Below are 19,001 nucleotides of genomic sequence, written 5' to 3'. Positions count from 1 at the left end.
GAAGATTCAGTGTATTGTGGGAGGTGAGGCAACACTGGTCTTGGCAGAACACCACAAAACCAAGAGAGTAATTAAATGACGCAAGCCTTTTGATTATTTTTCTCTCTCAAGCTTTCTGGCACAGCCGGGCATTCCGATTGCAAAAGGAGGATCAGGAGAAGAAAAATCTGAAGAGCACACGCAGAATTAGAAGAACTGTATTGGAGACTATTTGCTGCTTTAAAGCTCTTCACTCTCAAGTCCTAGAGTTGCTTCTTTTTCCCCTGTGAGAATGATGTCTCTTTCATCACCCAAGATAGACGTAACCAAAAGGGAGCTGCCAAGGTTTTATTTTGGTTTTGGTTTCTCTGCTCCCTTACTAATTGGATTTTTCCCATCTTCTGCAGGAGAATTATAAAAGGATTAGAGAAGCTGGGGTTTTTGGGGTCTTGGAGGTAGCTGTTGTTTTTTTTTCTTCTCGATTCTGGGACCTCTTTAATTTGCCATTTGTTCCCTGAAGTCACTGCCTGTTTGGAAAAGGGAGAAGCAGCATAACAGATGAACTTGCGTGACCATGGATTCCTTCCCTTTGCAAACTTTGTATGTGGCTGCTTGTAAAAGAGGTTTTTGCATACATAAGCATCAGATGAAGAATAGCATCCTGGGCTGGATTTAAAAGAAGCAAACTGCTTGTGTCCTGATGAAAGGATAAATTCTGTTTAAACTATAATTTAAAGAAGATTGGATGTTGTTCCAGTTTTGAATTTTGGTGAAATAAAGGAAGGGTCTGATCAAGTCAAATACTCTGCCAGCCTAAACCTGCATATTGTACAGCTGAAACTGGAAGATGTCTTGGAAAAGAAATTACTTTTCTGTGGGTCGGGGGAATGTGCAGGGCATGTTTACTCCACGAAATACAACCTCAATAGCACCCAGTAAAGGTCTCAGCAATGAACCAGGACAGAACAGTTGCTTCCTGAATAGTGCGCTACAGGTAAGAGCACATAATAAAAAATGTTTCTGTCTTTGTCCTCTGTCGCAGTATTTTCTTAGGCTCAACTGTGCAAAAAATATAGCCAGGCTTGACTACATAATTGTTTGTGGGCCTAGATAGAATAAGGCTACATTTGGAAATGCAGATTAGTTGAGTTATAGAACAGCTTTTTTTTAATTTTCAGGTTTTCCTGGTGAAATCGACATTCACATAGTCCTCACGTAGTGTACTTGAATCTCTTGTTCGTGTAAACTTGTAATATGTCAACCAAAGATGAAAATATATGTAGAAAATTTCTTTTAAAATAATAGAATATTGCATAGCTTGCAGTATGTCTACTCCTTAAAGTAAATTTGACTTTTTTTTGTTGAACCAGTCAAGTTCAAGGGTTGATAATACCTATACAAGATCCTTTTTATGTAGTCCAGTTTTCTAACTGCTGATTTGTAGCTTTGTTTAGATGATTGAGTCTTTACCTTTTGATTTAGAAGAAACACCTTTTCCTGTGTCAAAATTTGGTGAAATGGTATGGCTGCTATAGTGGTATTGTCACCATTTAGATGTCTTGAATGTCTGACATCTGAGATTCAGTCCTTCTGGCTGCAGAGTTTAAAACCCTTTCTCCACATCAGTTTCCTTCCCTTCATATGACTTGTCTGTGTAGCACAGACTGTGTCATTGTGGGATTTTTTTTTTTTCTTTCTTTTTTCTCCATGGGCAAGATTAGGTTCTCAACTAGCTTCAGGCTTCAGGATACCCCCGTGATGCAAATAATACAAATAAAAACATCAGTGACCCTCAATAGGCTTAATATGCCATGAGATACAGGACTGGGTACAAAGGGAGCTTATAAAAAAAGTGGGGTTTCCAGTGATGTACCATATTAATTGCTTCTGTTAAGTTGTAAGGTGTAATCACTGGCTGCCTCCTAATATTGAGTTACTGAACCTAGGTCAGAATTAAGTAGAGCCTTAACATCAGCTGCATGCCATACATGAAGATTAAATCCTATGACCCAGTCTTTAGTCTTCTACATAAACTGTTTTCTTCTAAAGCTCAAGAGAGATAGGATGTCAAAAATATTTACAGTCAAAGCTGAATTAAAAAAAAACCAACACAAAACAAAAACAAACAAACAAAACAAAACCCCAAGATGGTGGTAATTGCATAAAATACATATTTCTAGGGTTTTCTTACCTTAATTTTTTAACATTCAGTGTTAGTCTGAGAGGTTCTTGAATGTTTGTTGCTCCTTACTATTAAGTATTTCTATAAACATTCAAGATAAACTCCAAAGGCAATTACATCGAAAAATTGGACTTGTTCCTAAATGTGTGTGGGGTTGGGTTTGTTTTTTTTTTTTTGTCCTTTTGTGAAGTCTGCAGTAGTTCTTCAGGAATGTTGTGTGTAATCAGATGGTTCCAAGGCTTATGTCGCCTCCCAGGCCCTTACGTATAGGGAGAGTTTGAGTATAAACATAGCCATGACAATCCTGAAGTTTTGGGAAACTTTACAGATTAAATATTCAATAAATGTGTTTTTAAATATAATTTTAGGTAACACTTGTGTGTTACAGTTTAGTTAACCTTGTTCCAGCTGGAAACACTTCTTGAAACCAGCACAGCGTTTTTCAGAGTGCTAAATTTTTTTCTAGCTGGTTGCTCCGGACAGATTAATCAGAAATAAGAAGTTTGGTCCCTCTGTGTATGCTAACAAAGCATTTAGCCAGTCAGATGCCAGCCTGGACCTTGCTGCTCTGTCCGGAACCTGGCAGGACACAATTTAGGTCAGGGCTTCTTTCAGTGCAAACTTCTGCGTCCTGAAAGGCTGGTGGCTCTGAGGCCTACAAGAAAGTCCAGTTATTGTTAGTTGAAGCTGAAATAGCCAGCACTGACCGCATTTATATATAAAGAGCTGACTGTGAAACACCTCAGAGATTGGTATTTTTGCTATTTTACAGATATGAATTTAGATAATTGCCCAAGATTGCACAGATTTAGTGGTAAAACTTAAGAATAAAACTTGGTGCTGTTACAGCAAATGCTGCCTCTCGCTGTTGCTAGCAGAACATATAAAAAGCCTGCTTGCTTTTTATATGCTGTGACCATACCTGGTCACATACCTGGTATTACCACCATACCTGTCCTAAGAGAAAAGTATAACTGCTCACACAGGTTAGGGTTAGAAATCTGCCAGTAATCATGCCATGTAAATACACTTAATAATGATAATATTGGGCATAACAGCTTTTAGTAATTTATCATTTTGATTTGCAAGAACTTGTTAATGTATATGCTTTTGGTGCTCCATTTTTCCAGCGTTTGGGCTTTCTGCTCAGAACAAGGAGGCTGGCTAGGAGGTGGAAGGATGGGCGAGCTTTGGCCGCAGTGGTTGGTGGGGTGTCCTTGGCATCTCTGCCCAAGCCTCATGGAGCAGCAGCACAATGGCTGGCCGTGGTGCCAGTGCAGGGGAGCCATCAGGGCAAGTGCTGTTGAAGTTGGCACTGCCACACGGACAAAGAAGCGAGTGTTTTAGTCTAAAAGCACATGGCAAGAAATTCAGAGGGATGTCCTACTGCAAATTAATGTATGTGAATGCTACAGCTGAGGAAGAAAGATGAAAATGTCAATTGCAGTTAGATAAAAGGCATCCTGTTTTAAAAGTGATGTTCACTGATATTAGTGTACTTCTGGGATTTTTTAGTGTGTGCAATTTTAGTCAGAGCTTTATGCAGTATTTTTTTTTATATATATTCATAAAATTGGCTGTGCCCCTTTTTGTGTTTCAGGTTCTCTGGCACCTGGACATTTTTCGCCGCAGTTTCCGGCAAATCACAACGCACAAATGTATGGGCGATTCTTGCATCTTCTGTGCTCTTAAGGTAAAAGTTGGAATTAAATTAAAAATGATTTTTTTAAAAAATTGAACAGAAATATTTCTGATATTTGGTTAATATGTGTAATCAAACTTACATCTGGTAATTTGTGAGAGCAAAGGTAAATCTGATAGATACTGGCCCAAGACACTCATAGTACTGTTTCTAAAATATATTCAAGCCAATAAATTGTGAAAATAGTGTAGGTGAAGTTTCAGATACAATGACTCTTATCAATGGAGTTCAGATCACTGTGAAGCCTCCATGTTGTTTGAAAGATTAGTTCAGCCGGTAAAACATTGGTTTGCTTTGTTTTTTCTAATTTATCATTTGGTTTATAAATATCATACTGTATACAGTTAGTATGCTCTTCAGAAGTTACCTTTCCTTCAGAGGTACTTTAAATGTCAGCATGGAGAAGGCCATTTAGCTTTAAGCCTTTCTGTTCAAACCTGTTGATTATGTAAGAGTAAAAGGTATTTTCTACTGTAAATATTGATGTCTGCATTAAATGACTCAGCTTTCTGTGATGTCTGTTTTTAAAAAAATCAATTCCGTTTGTAGATGCAGATACAATAACTGACTGTCATAGGTGCTGCCTGGACAGTAAGATCTAGATGCTAGCTCTGATTCTGAGTACTGTTATGTACTTGAGTAAACCGTGCAATCCTACATCTCCATTTGTCTCTACCCATTAATTTTTTAGTGCTTCTGGTTTTTTGTGCCCTCCTTTCTAAGTTTTGCTACTTCAAATCCACAACTCCCTCTAGCTTTGTGGGAGAAATGGACGTGATGCAAACATGATGAAAATAACCAGCTTTAAAAATCACTACTCAAGAAGATTCTTTCTGAAATTGGGACTGAGTCATTTTCTTTGATCACAAATGGGTTGTAAAATCCAACTAAATATTTAAATTCACTGTGGGAGAATTTATTGTGTCATGAATTCTGTGTGCAGTAATGAAAAGGACAGGCAGCATGCCTTATAAATATAGCAAAATAGAGAGTGCAAGGTTTAAGTTAAGATCATCTGAAGCTCACAGGCAATATTTGTAGTATAATAGCTGTATTGCTGCTGTTAAGTGACTTTACAGGTGCTCTGGTAGAGACAGGCTTGAAATGAGTTATCTAGTGAGTTTTTGGACTATTGTTGAGGGGTTTTCCCTTGCAAAAGAACAGCAAAGAGAAGGCTATTAAGGCATGAAAGAAGATAAGTAATTTCCTTCTGAAGGGAAATTTGTCTCAAGATATATCTGTTGAAATGATGAGACAGGATATTTACAGCAGTATCATCAGAAGAGTATATAACAGTGGGTTAGGAGCAAGACAGCACATCCGAAGTGAGAAATACAGCTATCCAGACAAAGAAAAGATGGAATATTAAATATATCCCCTTCCTTGTAGGCAAGTGGCAAGACTTAGGCGTGATCTGGTTTGAGTTCATTAAGTTCAGTGGGATAAATAATTTGAAGCTAATTCTTGGGTCATGCCCTCAAGTATTGCCAAGTGATTGTTGGCATTTGTTGGTAGCTGAGATGAGGACAGAAAGAAAAGGATTTAGGAAATTATAATGAATGTAAGCTTTTGCTGTTCTGAGGTTTAACCTAACAGCAAGATATGGCAAGGAAATACCAGGACATCAGACAGGTTCTGCCGTTTGAACGAAAGTAGGTTAGACTCTGAGGCAGAGTTGAGAGGTTTTAGTATAAAGATAATAGTTAAAGTCTTTTTCTGAATGAGAGTACTGAAAAAGAGGAGGGGGGGGGAATTATTATAGGAAAAACGATAGGATGAACCTTTGTGGAACTGGTATTGAAAGATGAACTCTGGACAAAGATGCATCTGGATTAGCAGTACCATTATGAGAGGGGACTACAGCACTACAGTAAGACTGGAAGATGGCAGGATCTCTGGAATATATGTATTAAAAGCAGACACTGGCTAGAAGAGTGTTTAGTTTTGTTGATAAAATCCTTGCTTTTGATGTCTTGCTGAAGTGTGCAGTATGCTATTATAAACTTGGAAGTGACAGGTAGAGTGGCAGAATTCATAAATTGTAAGCCTGCAGCCATATGCTTATTTTTTATATTAAGCAGCCTTTGAAAAAAATTGCTGCTCTCTCTTCTTGCTCCCAGATATCTGCAAGGATTTTTTTGGTTTGTTACCTATCTGAAGTTTTTACCAATGCCATGCTTAGACAGGTGTTACAACCCTTAGTTTCCAGCAAAGCTATAACTTTGCACCAAATCCTCAACTAGTTTTGCACATTTTAGAAAACTTGTATCTGGTGTGCAAAATTCCTGTAGCTCACAAAACTCAGTGTACAGTGAAAAACTCTGAAGAAATGCGTAAACAAGTAAAGAATTATCTAGACAAGTATTTCTGCATATGAGCAATAACCAATACTTGACAAAGTAAAATGAATTCCAACTGGCTTTAATCCAAACCAAAATGTTAGTGTTTTCTCTATCTACAGTCTGTTCTTCATGGGAAATTTCAGTGTGTTCTACCCAAGCCTATTCCAGAACCTTCAGAAAGTTTACAGACATGTGTTGTAAAACTATACAAGAGAAAAAAATACGTAGAAATTTGTTACAAGTTGTAGAACTGTTTTACTCCTGGTTCCCTTATGTTCATAAAACAACTCACAATTTTACGTTTTTTCTCTGGGTGATCCCGTGACGAGTTTCCACCTTTATTAACTTGTGTAAAATGTTGATGTGTGTACATAAATATTTGAAAACGTTCCCCCATTTTTATGTTGTTATCAAGTCAAATAATATTATAAAGGTGAGTAATAAAGGGTGTCACTTAACTCTAAGTAAAATTGGGGATGCAAACCTCCCCTCATCCCCCCCCAAAAACCCAAACACTAGAAACATAGGCTGTCTTGATTGCATGCAACTGAAAAGGTAGGGATACTACATGATAAAGGTATGCAAAAGCGATAGCCCCAAACCGTGGAGATGATCACATTCGTCTTCATAAACTCCTTAAGCAGGCAGCAGAAGGGGAAAAAAGGCTGTTTAAGGTATTCACTTGTTCTCTGCTGCCCTCTGGATCAGTGTTCTCAAACTGCTCTTTTTTTTTTCCTCCTGTAAAATTCTGGCTGTCTGGTACATACTATGTGTAAACTTGTATAAGACTAATGGGATAATGTGCTTAATGCGCACCTGGTACTGCAAGCATCACCAAGAGCATGTTTCGTGTCCCAGTGCAGCAGGATCATCCCTTCCCTTCCCCTGCCACAACCCTCCCGTCTGCTCTGGAAGCCTTTACTGTAGACCTGCCAGGGTAATGCCGGCTTAGCCTCCAGGTCTTTGACATCCTCTTTCTCTTGAATCTTGCCTTAGGCTTTGCTAAGATGAGGGAGAAGATATGGCTGGATCCAGTGGGAACCCAAGAATTTGGAGCTCTATACCATGCGAAAATCTCCCATTAGGGTCTGGGGAGAGGTAATTAGCCTTGCATGCTGTCAGGTGGATCTGCCCGAAATACCTGTCCAGACCAAGCAAAGAGGAGGCAGGACATGTTTTCTCCAAAGCATGCTGGCATGTTCGGATTCCAGCCTGGCCTGGGAAAGGGGCAGTACTTGGGGGGAAGAGCGTATGTCATGTCCCTGCCTCCACTCCAGGTTCCCTTCGCAGGATACCTCCTAAGTTGTGCAGAGAGGGTTCACGCTCTTCCCCTACTTTGAACTGTTGCTCTAAAGGCGACATTCTCTTCCCATTGACTTCAGAGGAAGATAGTCTTCAATAAGCTAAATTTAGCCTTTGAATAATACCAAAGAAGTTGTATTTTTTCCACACTTTCTTGGCTTGCTGCAACTGTTTCTAGGAATTCTGATGTCATGCACAGCATTTACTGTAAATGCTCAGCTAGCTCTATAAATATTATTTGTAATTTTAAATTACTGTTATTTATAAAATGAGGGATCACAGGACAGTGATGTCATACTTGATATCAAATCACATTTTATTTTTGTACCGCATTGAAGACATCCATTGCACAACTTCTTCAAGTGGTTTTAAAACTTGCTGTTCTACCTGGCTATGTTTATGTGGCTACAAAAAGAACCTTGAAATCATTCCAGGCATACGTTCATTGGTTATTTTGAAGGAACCTTGCATCAACAGATACACAAAGACATGGCAGAGCTGTAGACTCTGTGCTGGAATCCCAAATACTGTTATTTAAGATGTGGCATTATTTAAGTGGTTTTTTTCAGCACACAAGCTGTCCTTACCGCTATGTGGTTTGCCTGCTGTAACACTGGAACAGCTTTTTGATTTATTATTAATGTTGAAGTCTACTGTGTTCTGTCTTATTTTCCTTTTTCTAGAGCATGACTTTGCTTTGGTGTTTGTTTATCACAGCTGGAAGAGGGCAGGAAGGGGGAAATCCGTCCACTGTACTGAGCATGCCACAGAGAGTTTGTTCTCCTTCCAGGGATTGTACTGGGAGCTCCATAGTGCCAGGATATAGGACAGAGTGTTTTTTGTAGTTTGCAAAGAAGAATGCTCTATTGATTGATAAATTCCAGTAGGGCTGGTCTTTTCTGTAATTTTGTCATGTGCAACAAAAGCAGGAAGAATGTGAATTTTCTGTGTAGAAATGATGTTGTTTTCTAAGGTGAAAACTGAGAACAATAGGGTAGTAGAGTGCTTTAAAGAAGTGGCATGAGTATAGTTCATGGTTCTGATTAGTCACTTGATTGAAATGGAGGGATTTGTTATGAAAAGTTCATTATATGGTTGAAACAGTAATAGGTTTGTTGCAAATACTTACTCCTCTTGTTTTGTGCTTTTTTTCCAAATTAGGATAGTATTTCAGGGCAAAACAGTAGTAAAAGTATATAAAATAATTACTTTTATTGTTTAAACTTTTTTTTCAGTTGGTACTGCCTGACAAATAAACTAGCAGCAAGTACAGTTTCCTGAGTTGTTAAACTGGTAATTGAAGCTTCCAAATAATGACTGCCTTTTTTGATCTTGATCAAGCAGTTAATAAATTGTCACCTAGTTGATGTGGACACACTGTGATTTGGGTTTCTTTTCCTGACACCCTCCTAAACAAAACTCGTGGAAAGTATATTTTTATTTGATTTTAGTAGTAGCCAAGGGTGCCTGACTTTACAGTTCATATTGGGGACCTTACGTTAATGTTTAGGGCATAGTGCGAGTAAAAATGGAAGAGAGACTGTAAAAGAAAGGAATAATGGAAATCTAGGTTGATTTATTATCAGACTTGGAGATTTGGAAAGAGATCCAAAGATGCAAAACCAAATAGAGGTAGAATTATTTGCACCCTTGAAGGCGGATATAACATGAGCAAATGTGGGGAAGAAGTGTGAGCTAGTGGAAATACTCTGGGTGGAGGCTGATGTGGTTGGATGGGAGAAAAGTGATTTTTAGCAACCAGAATTTTTATTGAAACAGGTTGTTGTACTGAGTAAGAGGCTGCATCAGAAGAGTGTGGTGTTCTGGATGAGAGATTAGGTACTGTAGACAAGAAAAAAAGTCCAGTGAATGGAATGGGGTAAGAAGGGCATGCTACTGAAATGTAGAGGAGGTTTAAAAAAAAAAAATACTGTCACAATTGAGTGACAGCAAGAATGATGTTGGTATGTTGAGCAGTGAGAGAAGGATGAGGATTGGCCATGTTAATATTTGTAGCTTTTGTTAAAAGGCAAAAACTGTTCATGTAGGGAATACTAACGCATTTGAGGGGAACATGTTTTGTTCTTTGAAAGACATACCACACTGCTAGAGCTGCAGCAATACTCCCATACAGAAGGAACTTCTGCACAATGCTGGAAGAGAATAATTAGTTCTCAGAAAGCTGCCAAGGACAGAACTCAAATTCACAGTGCATGGACACTGATCTGATTCAGTAGCTGTTGCCTGTTGTCTTCAGCCATCAATTTATTCTTATGCCAGCCTGCTTCTATATGCTTGATTAAAAAGTCATATGTGCATGTATGTATCAAGTCTGGGGTTTGTTTTATCGGTATGGTTAGATACACATTGCAGATTTCAGTTTACCCCAAATAAATGGAATACTTCTTTCTTAGGGAGAAAATGGATTCCAAACACTGTTAGAGACAATTTGGAGCAGATCTTGTAAACTGTGGGGGGATTCATATATATTTCATTTTTCCAAATCTTTAAAATTGAAAAGAACTCTAAAATGTCAATCCCATAAATTACCTCAAAGAATAATTACTGTCTTTATTCTCTAACCAAATGAAGAACAACTCTGTTTATGATCATGCATGTGAATTTTAGCATTCTGAAATAGAAAGCCAGGTTTTAACTTGAATAGTTGTATGATAAAGGTTCCTTGTCTCAAACCTTGGGTGGTTTTCCTTTGAAGCTTTAGAAAGTTTATGTTGATTCCCCACACTTCCCAAACGGGAGGAGATTATTTTGGGAGACCACTGACTCTGCAAGCCCTTGTTCTGATGTACATCAGAAGCCCAGATCTGTAGTAGAACTGGACACGAAGCTTCCAGTTAGAAAACTAGGAAAAAGCCTGCTGTATGATAATAAGCCAAGTGAGGCCCTACAATAGATTGCCTGGGATGGTTAAGGAATTTCCAGATTTGGATGCCTCTGAGAGCAGGCTGGCGAAAGATCAACTATGTCATTGTAGTTGATCTTGACTTAGTACTTGGGGAAGGACTAGATGCAACTAGATGGACTTTGGCAATTTATTAATCTTAAAGAACGCTTGTGCTTCCTAATTCTGCTGTCTCTGCCACCCTTTCCAGACCTTTGAAGATCTGTAGGGAAGGGGATATGGAGGGAGATGGGGTTCTTTTTATATAGACCACAGGAATGCAGTGTAACCAGAAGGCATACTTCCTATCTGAAAAATCCCTTGCTCACGCTGTTCTTTGTCTTGGCTTGTAGACTTACCAACATGCCAAGAATAGGTCATAAGTGTACAAATCAAAGTACTGCTGCTAATACAATATTAATAAGTGCTCAGATTTTATGTTAAGCTATTTTTTTTTTTGTTCTGCATCCTCGATTTTAGTTACTGAAAACTGGTAAGACAGGAGAGACTTCCTGTGTTCATGAAGCTTTCAGCAGTGTCTTTTCATATTCTTGCTGCTGTTAGGGATGATACATTCATTTGTGTTGGAATGTAGCCATTAAGAGAGATCATCAGTGTGGTGCAACCCCATTAGTGGTAATGGGGTTCTCACTATCTTCAAATTCAGGTGAAGAAGTTTTTGAAAGAGAGCAAAGTTTGAATGTTTCATATATAAAGTTCTCATTAAGTTCCAGAAGCACTTGGAGAAAAGGTGTCATGAAAACTCCTGGGGCATAATCAGCAGTGCTTTCCTGGTCTGTGCCCAGCTAGCTTTCAGACCTGTACATGGAACAAATGTGTTAGTCATTAACAGTATCACTCAAGGGCAAGACCTGAAATTAAGGAGAGAGATCTGACTGAGATAACTTAGTGATGAAACTCAGGAAATGTCACACTTGTCCATCTAAGGCTGAGAGACAAGAAAGACCTGTTCTGAAGGAAAGCAAAGAACATATCCTGAAAAATAAGGAAAAGGGGAAACAACCCCACCCCCTGAAAAACCCTGACCAAAACCCACTGAAAACCAACTCCCCCTGTGTTCAAAGTGCTTTTGACTCTATTTGAGGTGCTTTTGCGACTTCCTACAAGCACTATGCTCCAACGTGCTCTAAACGGCACTGTGCAATGACATGATAAGATTTGATCTTTATTAGATTAAAGTGCACAATTACTCACTGGTTTTAAGACTTTTTTTTTTTTTTTTTCCTCGTAATCTAAATAAGACTATACCATTGTGTGCTATGTCAGTACAAATTTTAGGAAGCATTCTTCTATATAATATCGGGATCTTTTACTTCCTGATTTCACATATTAGAATTCTTCACAGAATTCTTTGACGTTACTGAATGATTTTTGTTCTGTGGTTGTGGTAACAGATTTCACAGTTTTCTGCTGTTTATATTTAATGAAAGTTTTTTAGTTTTAATTTTGAAGGCTGTAATTATTTTGTGATGCAAAAAAATTTAAAATGTAGGATCTTGAGTGAAAAACAGTTTGTGAAACTTTGTGAAAAACAGTTGCTTATCATCATTAGGATCACTTTTTCCTTAACTGGATCTCTTTGTTAACTAGTAGGTATGTTACTGGTAAAAGTAAAGTATACTATTTCTTTAAAGATGGAAATTTAAAATAAGAGGTTTGGTTTGCTTGCTTGCATCTTCTTTTACCTATTTTGGATTTCCTGCATTGATCCCCCCCACCCCCTACCCCCCCAAGAGTGCAGAGCTGTTTCAGAGCTCTCGTTGAAGCAAACTGGGTCCTGTCCATCCGTCACTAGGCGAGTGTCTCAGTTGCCAGATCTATGAAGTGAGATTGATGATAACCAGAATAAACACATTTCTAAAGCACAGTCGTGAATATTTTCAAGTGCTCTTGAATTATTTAATGTAAAGTGCTGAAGCAGGATGGAATTATGTTTCACTGCCTTTTTTTTTTTTTTTTGAGGTCCACTGAATTGAGAAAATTTACTAATGAAACATGAAACTTGCTCTGTTATCAGTGTGACAGAAATAGGGATCAACGTTGTTAAGTACAGAGATTTTTGTCATTCTTTCCATTTTTTAAAAGATATATAAATATATAAATAAAAGGTAACTGAGGAGAGGTATTGTCTGTAATTCATGAAGTGTGAGACTTACTGCCTCACAGCCTTCTCTTCATTACCACTTTCCTCATCATGATTCGATGCTCTAATAAAGGCAATATTAGAAGAGCTATGGGCTTCAGCACAGCAGGCCCTCACCCATGAATGAGCACCATAAGGACTACCAAAATAAAAATAGCAGTAAAGAGAGATGGGCATTTTACATCTATATTAGATAATATGACAACAGTATAAATCATACCATTTCTATGGCCAGAAATGGCAGGGGTGTGGAGGTTGATTTGCTAGGTGTGCAGTGACAGCTGTGTTCTGTACTCTTTCAGCTTCCTCAAAGCAACTGAGATTGCATGATTTGGCAAACCTTCTCCCAGTTTATATGCTCATTTCCTGATAAGAAACAAATAAGAATTAGTTAAAGGAGAGAAAGATTCAGATTATTTATTTCCAGTTAATATAGATCCTAAGTATGCTGGGGAGAAGCTTTCTGTAATTAAGGGAGGAAGTGATACATGAATCAACATCACTACAGATTCTCAGTATAGATTTGAAAGAAAACCAAATAGGCAAACCAGTTAGAGGCTGGCTTTTTCGTTGTTTGACTAAGTTTAGAAGGCAGAAAAGCCAAGTGGTGCACAAATGAAGATGATCCTTTTTTTCCCTTGCAGTAAGAATGGAGCTTTTCCTTAGTCTTTAGGGAAATTGTGAGGAAAGTTTTATAGGAAAGGACAAGCAGAATTTTGAGATCGACACGGATGAAGATGGTTGCTTGTCATGTGAAATGAGGTAGAAAGTAGAGCAGAATGGTGGTGGAGGCAGAATGGTCTTGTATGAAAATAAAGGCTAGAAGTTTTTCCTTAAACTGAGGATCTTGCATACAGAACTACGTTCCTGTTTTTGTAAGAGGGCACAATGAAAGTTAAATAACTGTTCAGAAGATCTTTTTGATAGCTCGCATACACGCACACACAAAATAAAAGTGGGTTTTTAATCAGTTGGGAATATGTACTGAACTTTCATGCATATAACCCACATTTTAGACTATAATGCGTCTTTATAGAATTACTCGTCCTTGCAAATGATTACCCAGATAACCAGTGAGTTACAGTTCTGAAAATGCAGGTTTGTGGCCACAAGTGAACAGCTGGCCATATGTAGGAACTGCTATTTGTGTTGTGCCTTTTCCCTCCTGCATGCTGACCCCAAAATCATCTGATTCTTACCCACTTCTTGGACTTACTGGAAGGTAAATTCCTTAAAGAGTGTAAGCAGCAGGTTGTGGCTGTTTAAGGGCTAAGACATTTGGAAAGAGTTGCTTGAAAGAGGGAAGAAGGTGGCATGCCTAAGAAGAAAGCTACTGTGAGGTGGGAGTGAACTGGAGACGGAGAAATAGGAATAAAAAGTGAGGAAGTTTTGGTGTCCATTGTATTTGCTTCAGGAATCAAATTTGGAGGAAGATCCAAGGGGGATTGACACTGAGGAAAATTAACCCCTAAGCTCCCCACCCTCCCTTGCATATGTGAAGGGAAGGAATACACAAAGGTTCATATGATTTCAAAGGAGGAACTTTTAGGATTTTCTCTTGTAGTCCCAGTACAATACGAATATCTGTGTGTTGCTTGATCAAAAGCGAGTTAAAGGTTTGCTGTTTGTTTTCAGGTAACTTGAGTCATGTTTTGAAAATACAGTAACTTAACTATCTTTTTTTTTTTTTTTTCTTACTAGGGTATCTTCAACCAGTTTCAGTGTAGCAGTGAGAAGGTACTGCCTTCTGATGCCCTGCGCACTGCTCTTGCAAAGACATTTCAGGATGAGCAACGTTTCCAGCTGGGCATTATGGATGATGCTGCTGAATGTTTTGTGAGTATAACTGAAAGATGGTTTGACAGGCATAGATGCCACTACACAATTTTTTTTTCTTTCCTCTCCTCCATTCCTCCCCTCCCCAAATTCCATTAGACCTTGCATGTGTAGCCTGGAAAAGTCCACAGAGAGATCCTCAAGCTTCAAGTGATCCAGTGGGGAACAACTATTTGGTTTGAGAGTCATCAGTAATTATTTTGAAATGGAAGCATCAATGTTATCCATTTTTACAGTTACTTTTGCATATGTACTGCTTGCAGTCTCAAGTGTGTCTGGGATATGAATTGTAAAAATATTGCACTGCAAGAATGATCCAGGATTCTAGTTTTAAGTATCACCTCAAAAGGGTGAAAGGACATTTTGTTTGCCAGTTATTCTGAAACTGTGTTTTCACAAACTCTAGCTAAGGGAAAGTAAAAAAATAAATTAAATAAATAAATAAACAAATGTTTCTGTTTGTAAGTTGAGGTAAGCAACAGTAAAGTGGATCATCTCCAAATATTTCTGTTGCCATATTTGTAAACCACCTGACAATTTTTTTAGGCTGGTTATCTCACCAGTGTGGTTGGGAGATGGCTTTTACAGAAATCTTGCATCCCTAGGTTTTACCCACCTGCTTTCTGTTTACACTCAAAATCTTTCTTGGCATCCATTATGTTAAAATTTTATTCTTACCCACATTTCCTCCTTTTCCTTCTTCAGGCTCCTAAATTTCTTTAACTTAATTAGGAGGTATTTTTGTCTTGCTGACCTATTGCCTGCTTCCCTTTTTGGAAATTATGTCCGTAGGGTGGCCCAAGTGTGTTTGTATCCTACTTGGTTGTTAACAAAGATGTTAATTCTTAACCAAAGTACAAACATAACTGGATTTACTACTGCAAGGTAAAACTTCTCTCAGATAAAGCACCTGTCAGAGTGGAGTTCTTTCTATATGTTAAATCTTTCATTTCCTATACCTACCTAATTTGACACTTGCACTGTAAGAGATCATAGAAATGGGATAAATGCATATAGCTATCGTAGTTCTTCTCTTCAACTAAGTGGACTAATAATGGGCTTATGATAACCCAACGTATCCTGTGTTTGTAGAATACTAATACAGCAAAATACTATAGTTTAATGAGCTCAATTAAAATGGAAGTAGATCATACCAATAAAGTCTCAAAGTGAAATAAATTACATCAGCCTACACAGGAGCCCCTGTGAGCACAGTCATGTCAAATCATAATGCATGAATGGAGTCCAGCACTTGGATAGAGTCCTGTATGTAGTAGAACATGAGAACTTTTGATGTAGTTTCTTCCTTGAGAAAGCTAATCTAAACAGCCCATCTAATACTGCTGTGGGAGTCCCCACAAGCAGGTTTGCTAGGTTAACTGTACTGGCACAAGGACAGTTAAAATAGGTACAAGTTCTCTTTTGAGGTTAAGCTTTAAGGCAGAGATAATTCCATAGCTTTTCACTTAGTTAACCTTTTCAACCCTAAAGGCAGAGATTTAATTTAAATGGCAGGAGAGCATAGATTCTAAAGTTCAAGGGAAATTGCATGAGGTCAGAGCTATTTTGCCTAATTATTAATCTTGACCTGCTTATAGCAGGCCTATAAACTATCCAGGCAGCTCACAGTGATAGTGAAAAGTGTGCTGCTGGAAGAGGTGTCAGGAGACTTCTCGCACCCCCAGATTAATGTTGCTGACAGTGGGAGGAGAGGAGGTCTTAGGACAAGAACTCCTGGGAACTTGAAAACAGATGGAGTTGTGTGAAGTAATATCTAGAAAATGTTCAGTGGTTTTGTTTCATGCAGAATTTAGTCTGCCTCTTCATTTATTAGTTCTCCCCTTTTTCATAGAATGTAGATTATTTGCCATATTTCAAAGGCCTCGTACAATATAGAAATTGATTCAGGTTACTTTGTGTTGATGAGGAGAAGTTAGTGGCAACCCAGTGATTTTAAAGCTGCAGAGCTGTCTTGCCTGTTACATTTGGTCAAATCCATTGGTGCTTGAGAATTGGACAGAATAATCAGTGACAGAGTCTTCAGCTGTGCTAGTAAATAACATAAATGGTTACTTGACATAGCATTTCAAATCAGAAGTGGTAGCCATTTTCTTTTATATCAAAGAAATGCCAACTTCTTAGAAAACAAAGCAACTTCCAAAAATTTGCAGGAGCCTTTTGTCTCTAATGCTTATAAAATTGTTTCATCTGACATGCTTTTGTGATTTATATTTTAACTTTTGTCTACATTTGAAATGATCTAATGCTTTTTTTGCTTTTTCTTCTCTCTTTGGCTAGGAAAACCTGTTAATGCGAATTCACTTCCACATTGCAGATGAGACAAAGGAAGATATTTGCACTGCACCACATTGTGTTTCCCATCAGAAGTTTGCAATGACCTTGTTTGAACAGGTGAGGTAATGATACATGCTTTATACAAATCACCAGTTCTCAAATTTCAAAGTTTCATTCCTAAGACATGCATTGCCACGGTAAAAAAGATATAAGCAGAAGTGTTGCTGTGGAAATACCTGTTTAATCTTGTCAATGTATGACATTTTATTTCTCTTTAGTGTGTTTGTACCAGCTGTGGTGCCACCTCTGACCCATTACCTTTCATCCAGATGGTACATTATATTTCCACAACCTCCCTCTGGTGAGTTGATACTTCTTCAGGAAAGAGACCTTCTCTTTTTTTTTTTTTTTTTTTTTTTGCTGGTATTCCAGGTTGATCTCTACCTTCGCAAGATTAAATGTCCAGAACATGGTTTATTCAAAGTTGGTGGAGCTTTGATAACTATGATAAAGAACATAAGAATTTAGTGGGGCAGAATATATCAATTTAGGCATGGATCAGTGTGTCTACTTGTTTATGATTCTGAATCTGACAATTGTATTGGCAAGGACTCACGTACGTTTTGAAAGACCTTAATATGTGAGCAGGTAATTTAAGAAGCAAGATAAGAAAAATAAAAAATAATTTATGCTGGAAAGGGCCTTTGGACATCTACTCCATCCTCCTGTTCAAAGCAGGGCTAACTTCAGAGCTAGATCAGGCTGCTTGGGATTTTGTGCAGCTGAGTTTTGAAAACATTGAAGGACAGAAATTCTGTGACTTCTCTGGGCTGCCTGTTCCAGTGCTTAACCACTTGGTGTGAAATTTTTTTTTTCCTTATATCCCGTCAGAATTTCCCTTTCTGTGTCTAGTGCCTCTTGTCCTTTCTCTGTTCGCCTCTGCAAAGAGTCTGGCTTATGTTCAGCTTGTCTACCAGCTTTCTGCGATGTTGCTCCTCAGCCATTCAGTGCCCAGCCAGTACTGCTGCACTGAGTGTGCTTTGTCCCAGGTGCAAGACTTTGTATTTTCCTTTACTGAATTCCATGAGGTTCCTGTCAGCTTGTTCCTCCAACCTGTCAAGATCCTTCTGGATGGCAGCACTCCCTTTCTGTATATTGACTGCTCCATCCGGTTTGGTGTCATCTGTAAATTTGATGTGGGTGTATTCTGATTCATCATCCAGGTTGTTAATGAAAATGTTAAATAGCATCAGCCCCAGTATTAACCCCTGAGGAACACAACTCTTAACTGACTGCTGGTTATGTTTTGATCCTCTGAGCCTGAAGGTCCAGCTAGGCTTTTGTCCGCATTGTATTCTACCCATGCAGTCCACATCTCCCCGTTTGGCCACAGGAAAACTGTAGATAACTTGGAAACCTTGTTAGAGACCAAATGATATTAACTGGTCTCACCTCCTCAACAGAACCATCATTTTATGATAGGAGATAATCAAGTAGGTCAGGCATAGTTTGCCCTTGGTAAATCCATGCTGGCTGCTCTGACTCACCTTCTTGTCCTTCATATGCCTGGAGATGATTTCCAAGGGGAGATTTGGTCTGTCATCGCCCCAGGTACTGGAGCGAGACTGACTAGCCTGTAGTTCCTCAAATCCTCTTTCCTGGATGGATATATAGCTCTTGTTTTTTCTAGTTATTGGGGAACTCCCCTGGTCACTGTGACCTTTCATTAAAGGAGATGATGCACAGACCAGTAGCTCTAGTTCTGTAGTAGTTCATTTGAATGAATGCTAGAGGAGAGAAGTCTTCTCTTCTTTTAGTAGGTGGCTGCTCAGTTAAAAGCTGCTTAAATCTGATCAAGGCAGGATTCTGTTACTTGCTTCTGTCTTGAAATTTTGATTGGGATGAAAACTTCTCTTTGTTTCTTGTCCTGCATGTGAGCCTTGTAGTTACAGAGGCCAAAAAAATTGTCTTGAAAACTGCTAGTTGCTCTTCTCATGCAGATACCTGTTAAAAGCTACCACTTTACCAGTGTTATCAGGAGTATTGTAAAGCATTCCCCCTTGTGGCTGCTACCTGCCGTTCCATCGAGCTGTAGTTTTTCTTTAGGTTACCAGCAGACACTGTGTATCAGAATATTATTTATTAGAAAAACAGGAAAAGAATTATGTAAATGGTATTCAATATTTTTTATGAAATATCTCAATAAATCTTAAGTCACATTATTTTAAAAACACCAATAAACTGATATATTTATTTACCTCCTAAACTATTTTAAGCTTGAACATGCTTTGAGCACT

General features: G+C 38.4%; 1 protein-coding gene across 6 annotated transcripts in view; it reads left to right on the top strand.

Annotated features, from left to right (window-relative positions):
* Positions 1-19,001, top strand: part of USP54 (ubiquitin specific peptidase 54) — a 107,455-nt gene that overhangs the window by 51,815 nt on the left and 36,639 nt on the right. For 5 of the 6 annotated variants that reach the window (XM_075505093.1, XM_075505096.1, XM_075505094.1 and 2 more), the window contains exons 2-6: positions 112-973; positions 3,762-3,854; positions 14,275-14,409; positions 16,708-16,821; positions 16,983-17,065. In XM_075505093.1, the coding sequence (XP_075361208.1) occupies positions 827-973; positions 3,762-3,854; positions 14,275-14,409; positions 16,708-16,821; positions 16,983-17,065 (572 nt within the window). In that variant the 5' untranslated portion in view covers positions 112-826. The remainder of the gene's footprint in view (positions 1-111; positions 974-3,761; positions 3,855-14,274; positions 14,410-16,707; positions 16,822-16,982; positions 17,066-19,001) is intronic. The other variant, XM_075505095.1, reaches the window with a different exon arrangement.

Source organism: Mycteria americana, chromosome 6, assembly GCF_035582795.1.
Source record: "Mycteria americana isolate JAX WOST 10 ecotype Jacksonville Zoo and Gardens chromosome 6, USCA_MyAme_1.0, whole genome shotgun sequence".
Taxonomy (NCBI): domain Eukaryota; kingdom Metazoa; phylum Chordata; class Aves; order Ciconiiformes; family Ciconiidae; genus Mycteria; species Mycteria americana.
This window is presented reverse-complemented; position numbering and strand designations above follow the sequence as displayed.